At 42.5% G+C, this 19,286-nt stretch overlaps 1 protein-coding gene across 4 annotated transcripts in view; it reads right to left on the bottom strand.

Annotated features, from left to right (window-relative positions):
- The window catches only part of LOC144699826 (transmembrane channel-like protein 7), a 63,310-nt gene that overhangs the window by 25,691 nt on the left and 18,333 nt on the right, over positions 1-19,286 (bottom strand). For 3 of the 4 annotated variants that reach the window (XM_078571115.1, XM_078571114.1, XM_078571112.1), the window contains 7 exons: positions 18,203-18,458; positions 14,093-14,241; positions 11,856-12,017; positions 8,482-8,588; positions 4,505-4,644; positions 1,861-2,002; positions 6-179 (listed from right to left, as the gene is read on the bottom strand). In XM_078571115.1, coding sequence (XP_078427241.1) covers positions 6-179; positions 1,861-2,002; positions 4,505-4,644; positions 8,482-8,588; positions 11,856-12,017; positions 14,093-14,159 — 792 coding nt within the window. In that variant the 5' untranslated portion in view covers positions 14,160-14,241; positions 18,203-18,458. The remainder of the gene's footprint in view (positions 1-5; positions 180-1,860; positions 2,003-4,504; positions 4,645-8,481; positions 8,589-11,855; positions 12,018-14,092; positions 14,242-18,202; positions 18,459-19,286) is intronic. The other variant, XM_078571113.1, reaches the window with a different exon arrangement.

Below are 19,286 nucleotides of genomic sequence, written 5' to 3'. Positions count from 1 at the left end.
CTGACCTTCTGCTGGAATTGTTGAGATGATTTAGTTGCTTGGTAAATGCAGTAAAAAGCTCCAGTCAATGAAATCATGATGAACAGATTGAGCACAAAACGGATGAAGTAGAGGAATATTTTATCCTTTGTGCTTCGCTCTGCTTTTCTCCTCCTGCACATTTGCTCTTGCAAATCAATCTAGTTCAAAATGAAAAACACAAACCATTGATTAGGGAATCTGTCTCGATTCAGATCTTCAGTTTCCTTCAGTCCACTTCAATGCCAATTTATATTCAACTGACTTCTGAATCCTAAACTTTGAAGGCGTTACATTTGAATCTGCACTGTAATTATCATTTTGGATCCTGACTTCTGAAAACTTGCAGTGAAGTTTTCCAGGAATTGAAAGTCAAATTCAGTCAAGCCAATGAAGATGAATTGATGGCCCAACTTACCAGGTTCCGTATTTTGTTCAATCACCACACTTTTCGCCAACTCCAATTCAGTCAAATTAAATTTTTTTTGTTGAGAAATGCCAATTTTGTAAAGCATTAGTGAATAATTTGTTTGCAAGCAAGTTTATTTACACTAAACTCTTACAAATCACTGGTGCGCCCCCTGCTGGAATACTGTGCCCAATTCTAAAGGCTTTCGGGTGAAGAATTGTTCCAGGGGTGAGGGACTTCAGTCATGTAGATTGATTGGAGAAGCCAGGATTGTCCTCCCCAGGGGAGAGAAGTTTCAGATGAGATTTGATAGAGGGGTCATGAGGGGTCCAGACAGAGCAAATAGGGAGAAACTGTTCCCTTTGGTGGAGAGTTCGAGAACCAGAGGATATCGTTTTAAGGTGATTGCCAAAAGAACCAAAAGTCACATGAAAAAATATCTTTTAAAGCACAAGTGGTTAGGATCTAGAATGTACTGCCTCACAGCATTGTGGAGGCAGATTCAATTGTGGCTTTCAAAAGGAAGTTGGATAAACGCTTAAAAAGAAAGAATTTACAGTATTACGGGTTAAGGGCAGTGGAGTGGGACTAGCTGCATTGCTGTTGCATTGAGGAAGCACTGGGTCAATGGGCTGAATAGCCTCCTTCCATGCTGTAAACATTCTTTGATTCTATTCTACAATTCTTCTAAATGCAATGCTATAGGAAACAGCCTCGACTAATTTGCAGTCCCTATCCCTGAAAAGTGACACCAGCCATTGGAACAACATGATGAAGACAACATTTCACCTAAACATTCCTGCCACACTTTGTGATGCTGATGCTGGGCTAGATATCAGCTGCTGTTTCTGGTGTTAATTGTTTCTTTTTGCAGCTCAGGGCTCAATTCATAAAACCATATCATGCCTGAAAAAAATCATAGTGAAAGCACAGTTCCAGGCTAACAAAGTACTACACAATCTACACTCCCATCTTGTGAATAAACTATTCCCTCAAATCATTAAAATTCAACTGCAGCCTGGCAAGAATGTTTGGTGCTTCTCAATAGTTCAGTCCCTGGTCTTTCCTGTACCCTTCAAATAAACAAATGTCAAGTCTTACTAGGTAATTGCTGAGAAGATCATAAACAGTAATACATAATGTTGCGGTTTTCATTCAGATCAACCTAAGATTTGCCAATGAATAAAATTCAGTCATATGACATTTTTAAACTGATGGAAATATTGCAGTAAGGTATATTTTATCGATCTCATATTGAGAAATCAAATACTGCAGAATCTGTGACAAAAAAAACCCAAATATAAAGAGCATAGTTTAGGAATAAACATAGTTTCTGAATTAATTAAAGAACCATGTGAGATGTCATGCTATGGTGTTTCAGAGTGATATTTTGCAGCACCACTTCAATAAAGCGAAATATTGAGTTGCAATACCTTCAGGTCATTTACAATGCTCTGTTGTTTAAGTGTAGCCATAATGGTTGCCTTGATACAAAAGTCCCAAAGAGTGAAGATTTTGGCACTGTGTCTGTAACTTGTCTCATGCATGCATTCCTGCTTAAATCCACTCACGATCCTGGAGGCAAGAGAAAGCTTTTACATTTTTGAAGGAGCACTGGCTTTCACACTAAATCATGCGCTTGACCCCAAGACTGCCGTAGCGTTTCACACACATTGACCTTCTCTGCTTTCTTTTCAAGCGTTAACGTCATCGATATTTCTTCTTCATTATTTTTCAAAATACCAGAAGATTGCAGCTGGCACACAGCTTCAAAAAACAGGAGCACATGTTTCATGGTCGCTTTCAGATGTAAATTTATTGAAAATTCAGTGAGATTGCAACAATAACAAAGCATTTACATCACGTGTGCAATAGTACACTGACAACACTGACTACCCTTGGATTGTTCCCAGAAATAAGAGGACAGTCCAGTACATAATCTGTTTATTCCACACCCCCAATATTATATTTTAGCTGGTGTCTATTTTTATTTTAAATTATGTCACTGTGAAGCACCTTGGGACATTTCGCTACCTTAAAGCTGTAATACATAATGTTGCGGCTTTCATTCAGATCAATCTAAGATTTACCAACCTACTTTTTTTCCCTGTACTGCCGAAATGGAACTTGTTGTTATATGTTAGACTGTTGGCCTGGGATACAGCGATGATACTAGGCCTTGGGTGGGTGTCATACCTGCAGCAGCCACTGCCTCCCTGATGACACTGCCACTCACTAGAGCTACCGGCCTCTGATTGATCCCAGGGCAGGCCCACCACTGTCCAGTTAAGTATCCAAGTGGTGGGCCTTTCCTAAAAGAGACAACATGGAGCTCTTGCAGCTTCCCGGTTGGTAGCTGAGGCCCCCGTTGCCTCCATTAAATACCGCCAGGGTCTCTCATTGAGTTTTCAACGCTCTAATGAGATATGGTGTCACCCCAAACCTCAGCTTGCATATTTACCTTGTAATAATATGCATGATGTCAAAAAATGTAGTACTACCAAATTCACTCAGGACTGCAAACACATGTAGGATACATCCGTGATCATTTGTCATCAATACCCTGGCCTCTACAACATGATAACAGTAAACCTTAGAACAGCGTTTAAGAGTCTTTATAAATAGATCAAATTAAGTTATGACATTACTCATTTCCATGGGCAGAATCTTCGGCTCGGTGAGTGGGAGCAGGCCCCGCTCGCCGAGGCATAAAATGACGCAGGCTGACGTCAGGCGTGCGTCCCGACATCACCGCGTATCATTCACATTTTCAGTTCAGTGGGCGCGCAGCCGAAAGCCTGTTAAAAAGCAATTAAGGCAATCAGCTGAGCTGCCCATCCAACCTTAAGGTTGGTGGGCAGGCGAAGAGCCCAGGCGGCCTTCGCATTTTTCATGGAATCTCATCCACGGGCAGGATGAGGTTTCATGAATGATTTAAAATTTTCAGAAAAATCTTTATTAAAATTAATGGACATGTCCCAGCTCATGTGACAGCTTCACGTGCGGGAACATGTCGTAAAAATTTTTTCAACACTTTGTGCCTCAAGGAGATTTCTGTGCTCTTTCGTGCGCACTCCCGAGTCAGGTAGCCTCACCCTGCCCACACAGGGAGCACTCAGTGCTTCCGGGCGTGAATCACGCTGGGCGGGCCTTAATTGGCCTGCCCACAAAAAATGGCGGCACCCAGCCAATTGGAGGCGCCGATTGGCTGCGTGCCCGCCCATGCCCGCCCCCACACAAACCCCTGACGGGGAGAAAATTCTCCCCCATATTTGAGCTTGTTGCCAGCTTCAATGAATGTCTTCTTTATTAGGTGAATTGCTTGATTCCTTTTCAATAATTTAACAACTTGTATCCTAAAGGAGTTCACCAGTTGGATGCAGTCTATGTGAAGTAGTGCAAAATATACAATATCTTCTTCTTCAGTTCTTTGCCTGAAGGCAGGTCTTTAAGTGATTACTTGTAGAATCACAGCAAAGTGCTGTGATTTTTACTAAGGGTAGGGTTAGGAGGCAGGCCCTGAATCTACTTCAGCCAGAATGGGGATTGAACCCCATGCTGTTGGCACGAATCTGATCCACATACCAGCCATCTAACCAACTGAGATAAGTTACTATTGTTACTATGTACATATGTTACTATGTACATATGTTACTATTATCTATAAGTGCTACAAAATATTCCCTTGCTCTTGCTTACTCTTTAGAAAACTCCTTTGACTTTTAAAGTTCTGTTCTTTTCCATAACATTTTAATTACCCTTTTTTTCCCTTTAATGCACAGAGAACATTACTAAATAAACATTCCCAATTCTTTTCCACCAAGGTTTCCTTTAACTTCATGTTTGCTCTTGTGGAAAGGTTAAGCCTGGCGGAAGAGCTTGACCCCCAGGCAGGAACAGGATGACAATCCAAATGCATCAAACTGACAAAAGCAGACAGCTTGTCATTCTAATCTGATTTATATTTTCCTGAAGATCGTTTTTTCTGAGTTCTTGGACTGTTTTGATACTTAGTGATTATGTCACCAGTAGTGAATTAAAAATGAGGAAAGTGCAAAGGGCTGTGGCAGTTCTAACCTTCTAATAATCCAGCAAAGACAAAGTAGAAAGTAGAGGACCATGGTCAGCAGATAGGCCAGAGGGAGGTTATAGATAACGTTCTGGTGTACATCAAATTTATAATAGCCATAGAACATATAGGAATCTTCCACGAATCCCTGTAAACAAAGAATATCAATATTATGAAAGGAACTACTTAATTATTTTAATCGTAACTTCAGAAGTTAATAGCCCACATCGATTTCCAATGTACATCTGTACATTTAGTTACTAGATCATTGAGTCTTTCAAGCCAACATACTTGATAACTGTTCTGCAGGTTTTGGTTGAGCCTGAACTTTCTTCAGCTTGTAGCCTTCTTTCTACTTCTCAGTAGAAAGACATAAACCATACTGTTCACCCTCCACCATAGAAACTCTCCCATTTCCATCCACCTTCCCAACTGTTCATTCAACATCCTAGCCATCGCCAACACCACCTAATCCCTAGCCACATACACTGCCCTTCTCTCTTCCTGCTACCTTTTCATCATTGTTGAAGCCAATTATCCACATTTTGGGGTTTGATTTCTCCAATGCTCATCTTCTGAAATCCATTCACAGAATCTCCACCTTGTGCAAAGCTTCACGGTCCATATCTTATACCTTGCTGAGTTGCATTCACTACCACCCTGGAAAACCTCCATTGGATCCGCAGCCCCCAGCACACAGATTTCCAAATCTTTTCATCCCCATTTAAAATGCCAAAATGGCCTCACCCTTCTGAGCCACTGCAACCTCTTTCAGTCAAAACCCCAGGTGGCATCTTCTCCACTTCCCACTCTGTAAAAGCTCCCTCCCTCACTATCGTCCAAAATTGGTGAATGTCATCATCGCCCATTGCAAGGCTGAGGTATGGAATTCTCTTCTCCAACCCTCGTTCTTGCTACTTCTCTCCTCCTCCTTCAGTTACCATGCCCTAAGAGGGCATTGGAGACGATGGACTTCCATTGGATTGGTCCATGATTATTCTTGGTAAAGTACTGCAGTAGTTTGCCATTGCCTTCAACAGTATGGCTGACCAGGAAACACTCCTGCTCTTATCACTTGCCATCAGGTGTATTTGAAGGATTTACAGGCTGATAAGCAGTCTGTTTGGCCATGTTATGAACGCACCTTCTGCAGCCATCATATCCTGAAATGGGACTTCAGCTCAGAGCCCCAAAAGTAGGGATGCTGCCACTGTGTCACAAGACCTCCTCCACTCCTTCTTGGCACCTTCTAAATCCTCTTCAAAACATATCTGTGCCTTTGGTTGCTTTTCCTATCTCTTCCCCAATTCTAGTTCAGAGTCCATTTCACCAATTGTGAAGTGCCTTGGGGCATATAAATATTTTTAAAGCACTTTCCAATGGTGGTACTTAATTGAAACTTAATTTTTCTGTCAGGACTTTTAGTTGTACAAAAGATGGTTTATTAAAAATATTTCGTAAATCATTTGATGAAAATCAATTCAAAATAGCATTTCCTGGAAATAATTTTGAACCTAACACATTTCAAAAGTTACACAAAAGTCTAGTGGAGTAATATGTAGTTGAAAACTTTATTAAACTATAAAGCTATATAAACCAGATTTGCCTGTTAAAGGAGCTAAGTGAGAAGTGCCAGACTGTCCACACAGTTTAAATAAGTGACCTTTCAATTTTTTTAGATCAACTTATAAACTGAAGTGAGTAACTGGCATTGGAGGGCCTACCAGGCAGTGTGTCTCTTGTTCTGGTTCCCTGTAATGCTTCATTGTGAATGGTACAATGGCCCTCACACAGAAAAGAAATAAAATTAACAATAGCTCAATTTTCTCTCTTAAAGGAATATATGCTGATGCCATTCAGCACTGAAGGAACACAGAGCTCTGAGACCAGACCTCCTCCTGCCCTTAGCCGTATACACACACACACACACGAGCACGCGCACACACACACAAACTCATGTTAAAGTCTCCTTTAAAGATGGTACATTTTCTTAGTTGCAGCTAAATAGTTGAGGATTCTTCAGAAAGTCTCTCCACTAAAATCTAATGCAGGTTGCATGGACCTGGATGCCAAGTATAATTTAAACTGTGTGACCCTACCTTCACCGCCCTCTAAATTTGATATGTTGGAGTTCTTGACCACTGTGCCAGAATTTCGTATTGTTTGTACCCATAATTTTACATGCAGCAAGTTACCCATTTGACCTGTGATATTATCTCAGGGTGTCTGGTTAAAATCAACATAGGTCAAAGTACCTACTAACAGGTACTTTGGCTGGAATTTTCCAGCATCTCACACCAGTTCATCTTCCAGTCCCGCTGATGTGAATGGATATTTCAATGGCTTGCTGGCCCCACCGTGGGGTACCCGCTACAAGGGTAGGGGCTGGAAAATTCCAGCTTTTATCTGCTCTCTTGACTGGGGAGGGTGGTGAGATAGGCACCCAAGGTACAGTTATTTTATTGAGAATAGTTGAATGAAATAAATAGCAATTATAAATGTGGTGAGAAAAGTTCAAAGTGTCCACTTTTTGGCTGGATTCTGCAGGCAATAGAAAAAAATAAGTTATTTTGCCTTAATTACTTCTGAAATTTTTTATTTTAAATTTTTTGCAGCATTTTGCATATTCTGATTTTTTATTTTATTTGTAAACCTGATTGTACTCTATGATTTTAAGGGAGCCCTTTGCATGGTTCTGTTTTTGGTAAAGTTGCACATCATACCAGTTGCTAATGGAGAACCCACGTCCATATCTCAGAAACCATCAAGGGACTGAAAATTCTAGAGAGGAAAATAAATAGATCATGGAACATTCCCAACCTCTTAAATTCTGTGTACCAACTCAATCAGGTTTTCCATTATTCAGTCACTCTATCTCCCTAATCATAAATACTAAACAGATTTTCAATTATGAGTGCCAGCTCAAATTCGTTATCTGAATTAATTTACCAAATTACAGTACACAGAGGCAGACAGGGAGAATTTAGGAGTAATTTCTTACAAACCTCAATTAAAAACCTGAACTGAGACCACAGGGCATTAATCACAGCTTCTCAGGTAGATTTTCGTGGTCACTGCACAAACTTAATGTGGTGGATATAGGGATTATGTGGTCATATGCACCCCCATTTGCAGGAGGGTGTTCAACATTAGTTCTCTTCATTACTTACCACAAGCCCCATGTGTGTGATCAAATTTATCTGCATTCATTCTTTCCTCGAATTACCCAGTGGTTGTGATACTGGACCAACCACAGTGAGGTCATGATTTCAAATACCACTATGGCTGATTGTGAATTCATCACTTGGGAACTGACAACTGCTCATCTAGGTTTAAATAACCCCTTTTAACGCTCAGAATGTTTAATTTTAATCAAATTTTTAATTTAAGTAATAACTTACATGCTAGAAGCCACATATATTCACACACAGGGCCCTGTCCTTTGCAGACAGAAGGAGCATGTCCACACATTGCACCTTTTCCAACTAGCAAAAGCTGTGGGGCAGCCATTCCCTGATTCATTCCCAGTGGCAACACCATGACCAATCAGAGTCGACCTGCCTGGTTTGAATTTGAAATAAAAGTGTGGCAGTTAACAATTAACTGTTCTCTGCTGCATTCTCCAAGGCAACGCAGTATAAATTGGTAAAAGCAAAATACTGCGGATGCTGGAAATCTAGAACAAAAACAAAAATACCTGGAAAAACTCAGCAAATCTGACAGCATTTGCGGAGAGGAATACAGTTGACGTTTCGAGTCCATATGACCCTTCAATTCTGATGAAGGGTCATACGGACTCAAAACGTCAACTGTATTCCTCTCCGCAGATGCTGTCAGACCTGCTGAGTTTTTCCAGGTATTTTTGTTTTTGTTCAGTATAAATTGGTGTTCTCTTTACTGTTGGTTTATCTTGTGTAGCTGTTCTGATGAATGCAAGACAAAAAGCTTCAATTGCATGTCTTTTTTTTCAGCAATAATAACTTACCGTTCCAGAGAACAGATCCAAGATATATGCATAAAAAGGAACCAAGCCATGAAGGTATGGATCGTACTTGAAACATTCAGGTGCTGTAAAGGAAACTGGAAACACGACTGTTAATGATGTGTCCGCTGATTTACTGTTAAGTCCTCAGCATCTTACTTGACTACAGTGTAATATAATGTGGGCTAGTACAAGGGTGGGCTACCGAGGTGTGTTTAGCATCATTGCTGAAATTGTAACATAAAGCTGTAAACGTAAACCTGGCTAGGAGAAAAGTTTGAGATCCCAGGAAGGGTGAGGGTAGTTTCACACCCATGGGCTTGACATGGGATGGGAGCTCCTTTGGAGCCCTTGGACATTTTGGTGCAAATTACAGATAAACCTATTAAATTGAATGTATAAAACAATGCAGACACTGCAATCCCATTGCTGAACCATTTAAAAATTGGGGAGGTACATGATGTCTATAACTAAACTGGTGCAGAGTTCGTTACAGCCAAATTCTGCAAATAATGTGTTGTATGGTTTAAATCCACCAGCAATGGTGTAAATGGGTTGCTGCCCAGTCTGCAACTGGTGCCTGGAGTGTAAATGGGGCACTGCCCATTCTGATACTAACATGACAGTGTAAATTGGATATTCTCAGTCTGAGACTAGCAATGACAGTGTAAACGGGATACTGGCCTGTCTGAGACTAACAGTGACAGTGTAAATGGGATACTGACCAGTCTGAGATTAGCAGTGACAGTGTAAATGGGGCACTGCCCAGTCTAAGACTAGCACTGAGAGTGTAAATGGGGTACTGGCCAGTCTGAGACTAACAGGGACAGTGTAAATGGAGTATTTGCCAGCCTGGGACTAGCAGTGAGAGTGTAAATTGGATATTCTCAGTCTGAGACTAGCAGTGACAGTATATATGGGGTACTGGCCAGTCTGAGACTGACAGTGACAAATGGGATACTGGCCTGTCTGAGACTAACAGTGACAGTGTAAATGGGATATTCTCAGTCTGAGATTAGCAGTGACAGTGTAAATGGGGTACTGACCAGTCTGAGATTAGCAGTGACAGTGTAAATGGGGTACTGACCAGTCTGAGATTAGCAGTGACAGTGTAAATGGGGTACTGACCAGTCTGAGACTAGCAGTGACAGTGTAAATGGAGTACTGACCAGTCTGAGACTAGTAGTGACAGTGTAAATGGGGTACTGACCAGTCTGAGACTAGCAGTGACAGTGTAAATGGGGTACTGACCAGTCTGAGACTAGCAGTGACAGTGTAAATGGGGTACTGACCAGTCTGAGATTAGCAGTGACAGTGTAAATGGGGTACTGGCCAGTCTGAGACTGACAGTGACAGTGTAAATGGGGTACTGACCAGCCTGAGACTAGCAGTGACAGTGTAAGTGGGGTACTGACCAGTCTGAGATTAGCAGTGACAGTGTAAATGGGGTACTGACCAGTCTGAGACTAGCAGTGACAGTGTAAATGGGGTACTGACCAGCCTGAGACTAACAGTGACAGTGTAAATGGGGTACTGACCAGCCTGAGACTAGCAGTGACAGTGTAAATGGGGTACTGACCAGTCTGAGACTAGCAGTGACAGTGTAAATGGGGTACTGACCAGTCTGAGATTAGCAGTGACAGTGTAAATGGGGTACTGACCAGCCTGAGACTAGCAGTGACAGTGTAAATGGGGTACTGACCAGTCTGAGACTGACAGTAACAGTGTAAATGGGGTACTGACCAGCCTGAGACTAGCAGTGACAGTGTAAGTGGGGTACTGACCAGTCTGAGATTAGCAGTGACAGTGTAAATGGGGTACTGACCAGTCTGAGACTAGCAGTGACAGTGTAAATGGGGTACTGACCAATCTGAGACTAGCAGTGACAGTGTAAATGGGGTACTGACCAGCCTGAGACTAGCAGTGACAGTGTAAATGGGGTACTGACCAGTCTGAGACTGACAGTGACAGTGTAAATGGGGTACTGACCAGTCTGAGACTAGCAGTGACAGTGTAAATGGGGTACTGACCAGCCTGAGACTAACAGTGACAGTGTAAATGGGGTACTGACCAGCCTGAGACTAGCAGTGACAGTGTAAATGGGGTACTGACCAGCCTGAGACTAGCAGTGACAGTGTAAATGGGGTACTGACCAGCCTGAGACTAACAGTGACAGTGTAAATGGGGTACTGACCAGCCTGAGACTAGCAGTGACAGTGTAAATGGGGTACTGACCAGTCTGAGACTAGCAGTGACAGTGTAAATGGGGTACTGACCAGTCTGAGATTAGCAGTGACAGTATAAATGGGGTACTGACCAGCCTGAGACTAGCAGTGACAGTGTAAATGGGGTACTGACCAGTCTGAGTCTGACAGTGACAGTGTAAATGGGATACTGGCCTGTCTGATACTAACAGTGACAGTGTAAATTGGATATTCTCAGTCTGAGACTGACAGTGACAGTGTAAATGGGATATTCTCAGTCTGAGACTAGCAATGACAGTGTAAATGGGATACTGGCCAGTCTGAGACTAACAGTGACAGTATAAGTGGAATATTTTCAACTTGAGACTGCTGCCTACAATGTAAATGGGATAGAACCTTTGATATAGATGACCTAGCGTTTCCATTGTTTAAGCCTAAAAACCTAGAGAGTAAACCAAGGGTTTTTAGGGGTATGCGTTAGGTTGCAGAAATCTCTGACTAATCCATCGATACTCCAGTAAAATTTCTTCAAGATGATCTCGGATTCTCGCTACCAAACAGGGCAACTGAAGATAGCGGTAATAGGACAGATGTCTCTCCAAGTTTCCCTATTGAATTAAAAAATCAAATAGGGACTGCAGAGGTACTTTTAAATTAGCCCCTCAAGAATTAGCTCAATCTGAAATAATGTATAAGGCAACACAATGAAGAAGCAAGAGAGGCCTTTCAATCCAGGAAGAGACTCTCAAAATACACTTGTAAGTAAGAATGCCTCCACCACAGCAGTATGCTCATTAATGAACTGTTAAACAAAGCAATGGAAGAATAATTCCCTGGATATGTTGAATGTTGGCTACCGTATGTGCACTCATCTCTGCACTAATTGCTAAATAGGTAGCTAATAGTGCATATACCTAGAGAGCCAATCTATTTAACGGCTAATTTAACTGGTTAAACCGACTCTGCATTTAAAAAGAACACACATGGGCCGGAATTTTACAGCCCCGTCATGTCGGGGACAGGGCCATAAAATGCGGTAAGCCATTCTAAACTCCACTGACTTCTGCGGGAACCTAAAATCCCGCTGTCATAAAATAATGCCCATAAAGTGCATTAAAAGTGACTGATGTTGGTGCGCTGGTTTCGTGTGACACAAACTCTGGACATACTCACTGTTCCTCGTGTGCTCTGTGGCTGTCTGATTGAGCTTCATTTTGCTGATGTAGATGGATGGGAGGAGCACAAAACCGCTAACCAAAAGAAAGGCGGAAAGATTCAGGAAGACCAAAAAGCGCAGGAAGGTGAAGTATGACTGGATGCCGGTGCCATATCGACCTAGTCCGCAACACAGCACAAAGGAGTGAATTGACACATGGTTCCAGACAAAACGTTCTCAGCTTTTGCACATTAAAATAGGTAAACCTACGTGACTCCAACTATTATTTCATCCAAGGAAACACTTCAACGTGACAAAGTACTTTCCGTTACTTCCCTAGTACAGAAATCCTGATGGTCTGCCAACCATTATATTCATCGTTTGCTCATGAACCATGCTGAACAGCATAACTTTATTAAATACTAAAGTGAGTAGAAAGTCTGTACTTTTGGGAATTTGGTATAAAGTCAGGATTTCCCTGTGAATTCCATCAATGCAGCCCATAATGCACAATTCTATTTGCCCTTACATTTCCTGCTGGTTAGTTTGCCCCTGTTCAAATTTCATTGATCTGGAGGTTTGCATAGGGCTAATGATGGATAACCCCTAAATCTAAGACTAATATTGTTGGTATCCGCAGCTTAAATTGATGCAAATTATTGTTACTATTCTGTGAGAAAATACCATAAAATGCCTCTGGCACCTACAAAGTCAAAAATCTTAGATACACCTGATATTTGTAACAACATGGTAAATGTGAGTGTAAAGAACATGCTTATAATTCCAGTCTAACCAGCAGGTCAAATTGTCATCCATGTGTTATTGTTAGATGTTGTATTACGTTAGGGGAAATCGGTGAATGGGATCATTGAAATATGGAAAATGCCAATATTACAGGCAACAAATAATATTCCTGTGTGAGTTTCTTGCATAAAAAATAATGGAGGCCAGAAATCAGAGGGCTCACATCCTGGCAGAAGTGCCCACCTGGGACATTTGCTGCTGGCCCCATTGTTTGACAGGCACACAGGCCACTGGAGAAACATCTAGGATTCCCACCCATTGGAGAGCTGGAAACGTGGCCTGCTGGTCAGTTTACCCGCCTCATTCTAACCCCAGAAGTATCTTTAAGGTACCCCCTTTGTAACCGAGTAGCATTAAACTTTTTTCTTTAAAAGAATCAGTCTAGTTCTTCTTCAGTTCGCCCAGGTGGGTCGCACTTCACTGGTTCACAGAAGGTCTCACTTGGCGTTTCCCTGCCATTCCTATGCCAGGTTTTCTCTGAGAACCAAGAATATAGGAACTTCCAAAATTGGGTGTCCCTATCCCACCCATGACTTCTTCGACATTGATGGCCTTGTTTGGGATGGGTAAAAAACTCTGCTCCCAACAGGTCATCCCTGATGGATATATCTGGGTCTCAACCTCATCACCAGACCTTCTGCCATTTTTTTGCCTAAGTGACAGTGGGAGTCTGCCAGAGGCGCTGCAGATTTTCAATTCCTGCTAAATATTTTGGGAATACAAACAATGAACATTGTTTTCTCACTACCTTCAAAATTGACCATGAATTTGACATGAATGATATAACTGCTTAATAAATGTAAAGCTTTAAAATGCTTCCTAGGTATGCATGATATTCTCTGTATAAACAATCTGAACCTTTCAATGAGACTATAGCCGAGTAATTAACATCAGTAAAAATCTGGTTGCAATCTCACTGCTGTTTATTGGGCCTTACTGTGCTCAGATTTGTTGGTGCTTTTCTATACATTACGACAGTTTCCTTGGTTGTACTATGCTTTGGGATACTCTGAGGTTGTGAAAGGTGCTATATAAACAAACATCCTTTTCCTTCACTCACTCTTTTACTCTTTATCCATTCCTCCCTGCTAATTTCTATTATTTTCTGGAAAACTTAATGAAGTGTTGTAATAGCCTCCTGATAACTAGTATTTACTGCATAAACACTTGAACCACTTGATGAGTGATCACTTCCAGGTGTATCTGTTATTCTGTACTTTGTTCCCCGTTTTCTCTTTTGTCAACTTATTACACGAGAAACTTGAAAAAAATCCTACTCTCTATCAAAATTGTTCAGGCAATTTAACCGAGTTGCAGTGATTTGACTAAAACATATCTCCATCTCCTCCCTATGGAAACACCTTCTAAAAACTGATTTCACTTAAGCACTCAGCAGTTTGGTGTTCCCTGTGCTATGAACACCATCCCGCACTAAAGAAGTCACTCGCACCTTCTATTTTACTCAGAGAGCTCTTCCATAGTTCTAACCAGGATATGGCATGTTTCACTTCGTCCATGAGCTTCTTCAGTGATTTCTGTTGGCTTTGCTTCCAAGTCTCCCAGCTGCTGAGAGTTCCATTATCACACTTTCTCTTCTCTCTGTGGAAAAGTTAAACTTAAATGCAATGGACAAAGAACTAGGTCACTTCCCTACTGATCCACCTTGAGAGTTAATAGACAGAATGAATTCTTGGATCAGAATTCCAGATTTATTTTATAGGTTTACGACAGTGGCTTATAATGAACTAAATATATCCCCAAAAATGGAGCCAGTTGTAAGATGTATTTAAGCTGTATGTTTCTGAAAGATTTCCTTTGATTTGTAGTCACTGGCATAAAAACTATTACACTCCTTCCCTCCTATCAATGAGGGTTGCAATGTTACCAGAACAAAAAATGCTGGATAATCTCAGCTGGCCAGGCTGCATCAGTGGAGGGAAGCAGAGTTAACATTTCAGGTCGATGACCTTTTCCAGTTCCGATGAAGGGTCATCGGCCTGAAACATTGACCCATACCTTCTGAGCTCCAGGCTGTCTACTGGGGAAGTACCCAAAAGATGTGCTGGGGAACCACCCTCTCCCCATCCCACGGAGGGTCCCAGGTTAGGATTGTCTGGCTATTGCCTGGTTCAAACTTCCGATGGGCGATTGCCCTGCACTGGGAACCGTCAGATATTCCGATTTAAATCGCAAGCTTCAGATGATTCCGACTGTGTCACAGTAATAGTTACCCAGAAAAGGTTAGAAGAATTAAAACCACTTCTAGCTTCTGGGTAACTATAGCACTGACCCACACTGAGCCCGCATGGGACACCCTCACCCCCAGAACATCCCCACCCCCCAGGCCAAGGGACTGTCCCCTCACACCCAATTGCCCCCACCACCACCCCTGACCCCCCGCGGGATCCTCCGACTACCCCTTCCGAAGTACACCCCAACACCTGAACATCCATGGGACCCCCCAACACCCTCATGGAATGCCACAACCTCACCCCCACCCCTTTACTTCCCTCACCACCCCTCAATTACCCTTGCTGACCACTCATGGAGCCCTCCAACCCCCCACAGGACACCCCCAACTACACCCTCACCCATTGACTGCCCTCCCCACCCTCCAGCTATCCTCCCAACCCCCAAATTCCCTCCCCACTCCAGACTGCTCCCCCCACCCCCAACTATCCCCCAACTCCCCAACTGCCCACCCCAGCCCCCACTTCACCCCCACTCCCCCCAACTGCCCTCCCCATACCCCAACCTCTCCCATCGTCCACACCCCGACTGGCCACCCAACGGCCCCCAATCCATTCTATGCCAGCTATCTCCCACCTCTCTCCCCACCAATCTGTTCAGTGGCACCTTTAAACTTACCTGCGTTACGGGAGGTAGTGCCATAAAAAATAGGGTGTGTCCTCCTTCCCTCTATCGCTGCAGCCCTGGACAGAAGGCCGTGGGAACCTGCTGCGCTGCTCAGATCTTGCCTGGCTTGAGTCGGAAGGTCGGGTGAGATAGGAGCGGCTGATTTCCAGGTAAGTAATTTCGAGCAGAGTGGCAATCTGACTCAAATGCCACTCCACCAGAAGTTACAGCCTGATCAACTCTGTTTCTCTCCAAAATGTTGCCTGATCTGCTGAGTTTTTCCAGCATTTTTTGTTCTTATTTCAGCCTTCCAGCATCTTCAGTAGTTTGCTTTTGCAACATTATAAATCTGGGGTTTAAGCACATTCGGCAGAAAGTAGCTAACACATTCTGAAATGGTTGAGATGTGATCTGGAACAGGCAGGAAATAAAAGGGATTTTTAAAAATATATTTGGCCAGCTGGATGTCAGAAACACACCGAAACACATTGGGATGTCGAAGAGTTTCCAAACAAGGGCTCTGGGCAATTTTCCCAAGACAAGTTTCTGTTTGTCTGCAATGGGTTGCACACTCTCTCCTTGTAGGGACACACTTTATTTACCTCAGTCCAGAGAATATTAGTGCAGGTTGACAAATGTCAAGGCATTTAATCCCCAAAGGATTAGGTGGTGATTTGATATGTTTTCTCCTCAAGGTCCCATTTGTAATCCAGACTGGAGTACTGAAATCTTGCATGGTTAGGCTCAGGTAATTGGTTACCAAGTCTTGTAGATGGCTGACTCAGTTCCAGCCTTTCATTGTTAGAGGTATCATCTTAAAGCCTGTTTAACCCCAAAGATAGTCTACTTACCTCATCCCTCGGTACCAGGAACCATCCCATAAGTAACAACCTTACTGACTATGAAATGTATGAGTACATATCAATTGCTTGACCAAAGCATGGGCACACACTTAACATGACCAGCTATGTAAATACTACATACATACAAACTTATGAATTAGGAGCAGGGGTAGGCCATTCAGCCTCTCGAACCTGCTCGGCCATTCAATAAGATCATTGCCAATCTGATTATAACCTCAACTCCACATTCCTGCCTACCCCCGATAACCTTTCACCCCTCCCTTGCTTATAAAGAGCCTTTCTGCCTTGAATAAATTCAAAGAGCCAGCCTCCACCACTTTCTGAGGATGAGAATTCCAAGCACCAAGAGAACAGCTTTCTCCTCATCTCTGTCTTAAAAGGGAGACCTCTTATTTTTAAACTATGTCTCCCAATTTTCATCTCCTCCACAGGAGGAAACATTCTCCGGATATCCTCCCCCATACCTATCAAGTCCCCTCAGGATCTTATATGTTTCAATAAGAACACCTCTCATTCTTCTAAATTCCAGTGGATACAGGTCCAGCCTTTCCAACCTTTCCGGGTAAGATATCTCCCCCATCCCAGGTATCAGCCTAGTGAACCTTCTCTGAACTGCTTCTAATGCATTTATATATTTTCTTAAATAAGGAGATCAAAACTGTTAACAGTACTCCAGATGTGGTCTCATCAACGACCTGTACAACTGGAGCAAAATATCCCTACTTTTATATTCCATTCCCCTACAATAAACCACAACATTCTGTTTGCCTTCCTAAACACTTGCTGTACCAGCATACAAACTTTTCCTGATTCATGTACCAGGACACCAGATCTCTCTGTGCCTCAGAGTTCTGCAATCTCTCTCTCCATTTAAATAATATCCTGCCAAAGTAAACAAGTTCACGTTTTCCCACATTATACTCCATCTGCCAAATTTTTGCCCATCACTTAACCTATCTATATCCTTTTGCAGACTCCTGATGTCCTCTTCACAACTTACTCTCCTACCTATCTTTGTATCATCAGAAAATTTAGCAACCATACATTTGATCCTTCATCCAAGTCATAATGTGGCAACAAGAGCAGGTCAGAATCTAGGGATTCTGTGGAGAGTAACTCACCACCTGACTCCCCAAAGCCAGGCGTATGGAAACGCCACTATCTGCAAGTTCCCCTCAAAACCACACAACATCCTGACTTGGAACTATATCGCCGTTCCTTCATGGTCACTGGGTCAAAAACCTGGAACTCCCTTCCCAACAGCGCTGTTGATGTATCTACACCACATGGATTGCAGCAGTTCAAGAAGGCAGCTCACCACCACCTTCGCAACAACTGCTGGTCTTGCCACCAATGCTTCTATCCCAATGAAATGGTGGTTCCACCGGATGTAAAGCTTCATAACAGCCTGAGAAACCCTGAATATATGAGCTTGTGTTCTCATCCAGATGACACCCTGTAGGAGCTGTCATCCCAAGTTGGGGAAACAGGAACACATCAGCGGGAGGGCAATCAGGCAGGGAAAAACAAGGAACACACCGGAGGGAGGTGGGTATAGGTAAGAGAGCAGAAACCATGAATGTTTAGGATAATGGAACACTCTGGGAGCAAAGGCATTCAAGTGGTCAGGGGTTGTTTGATGGCAGCAGGTGCATTGGGATCTTTTGAATAATCCTATAATTTTTAAAGCTTTATTCAGCTACTTCTTATAGATGAATGTTGTGAAAATAGCATCCAAATCTAAGTAGATTATATAAAATGGAAAGCAGCACAGTTGCCTATATTTTACTGAACTTACTAAATATAAATGCAAGACATGACTGTAAAGAGATAGAACTGACCTCACTTTCCTTTTCTCTGCCAAATTAATAGGAAGGTCTCTCAGGCATTGTTTGCTATCTCCAAATAGAAGCACCTCTTCATATATGAACTGTAAATTTGAAGTCTCATTTCCTGAGTTGCGAATTGAAGAATGCTCTTCATTTTTGGAAGACAGACATTTTGTTCTTCTTCTCACTGCCTGGTGACTTGGCAGTTCCTGGAAAATGCCGGTTTGATAGTAGGGTTGCAGAGAAACGTTGGACAATGAGTTCGGATCTGTAAGGAAAGAGCAAATACCGGTTTACTGTCCAGCAACTATCCGGATAAATCTTTAAACTGGTCTGTTGAGTAATTATTAGGATTTACCAGATTATATATATGGGGCATCACTGGTTTATAGGAAATAAACCATTAAGTGGCACCCACTTCAAAAACTGTCAGTTCCTGGTATATATTATATTCAACAACAATTTGTACTTATATACTGCATTTAAAAACACTCCAAGACAACTCACAGGAGCATTACCAGACAAAATTTGACACCGAGCCACATCAGGACAAGTGATCAAAAGCTTGGTCAAAGAGATAGGTTTTTAAGAGCAGTCTAAAGGAGCAGTGGGAAATGGAGAGACAGAGGCCCACATTTTCGTCACATTGGAGAGGCTCTCTGTCATGGTAAAAATCCAGGAAATGGTCGAAATTTCTAAGTCCCACCCCCGAACCCAGTATCTTCACGGGGGTGGGCTGGAGTTGGGCTGAGGTTAATGCATGCACAATTCGCAGAGGCAGCTGGCCATTTAAATCACCGGCTGCCTCCAATGAAAAGGGATTTTGGAAGGAACAGAAGTGTGGAATCCAGAGGGTGCAGATTAGAACAGGTAAACTTGGCGGATTCATTTGGATAGCTGTGGTACCTCTTCAGAGAGGTAAGGTACCCCTTTGGATAGGGTCCTGGGACACTTTTGGGAGATTGTTGGAAGTGAACAAGATTATGCACTTTTAACGCACAAACTCATTGGAACTGTCAAGCTGTCAAAGAGCTATCCAGCTGTCAAGGAACTGCAAAACAGTTGTCAAACCTGTCCAGAAGTGTCAAAGCTGTAA

This window comes from Cetorhinus maximus, chromosome 24 (genome assembly GCF_964194155.1).
Source record: "Cetorhinus maximus chromosome 24, sCetMax3.hap1.1, whole genome shotgun sequence".
NCBI lineage: Eukaryota > Metazoa > Chordata > Chondrichthyes > Lamniformes > Cetorhinidae > Cetorhinus > Cetorhinus maximus.
This window is presented reverse-complemented; position numbering and strand designations above follow the sequence as displayed.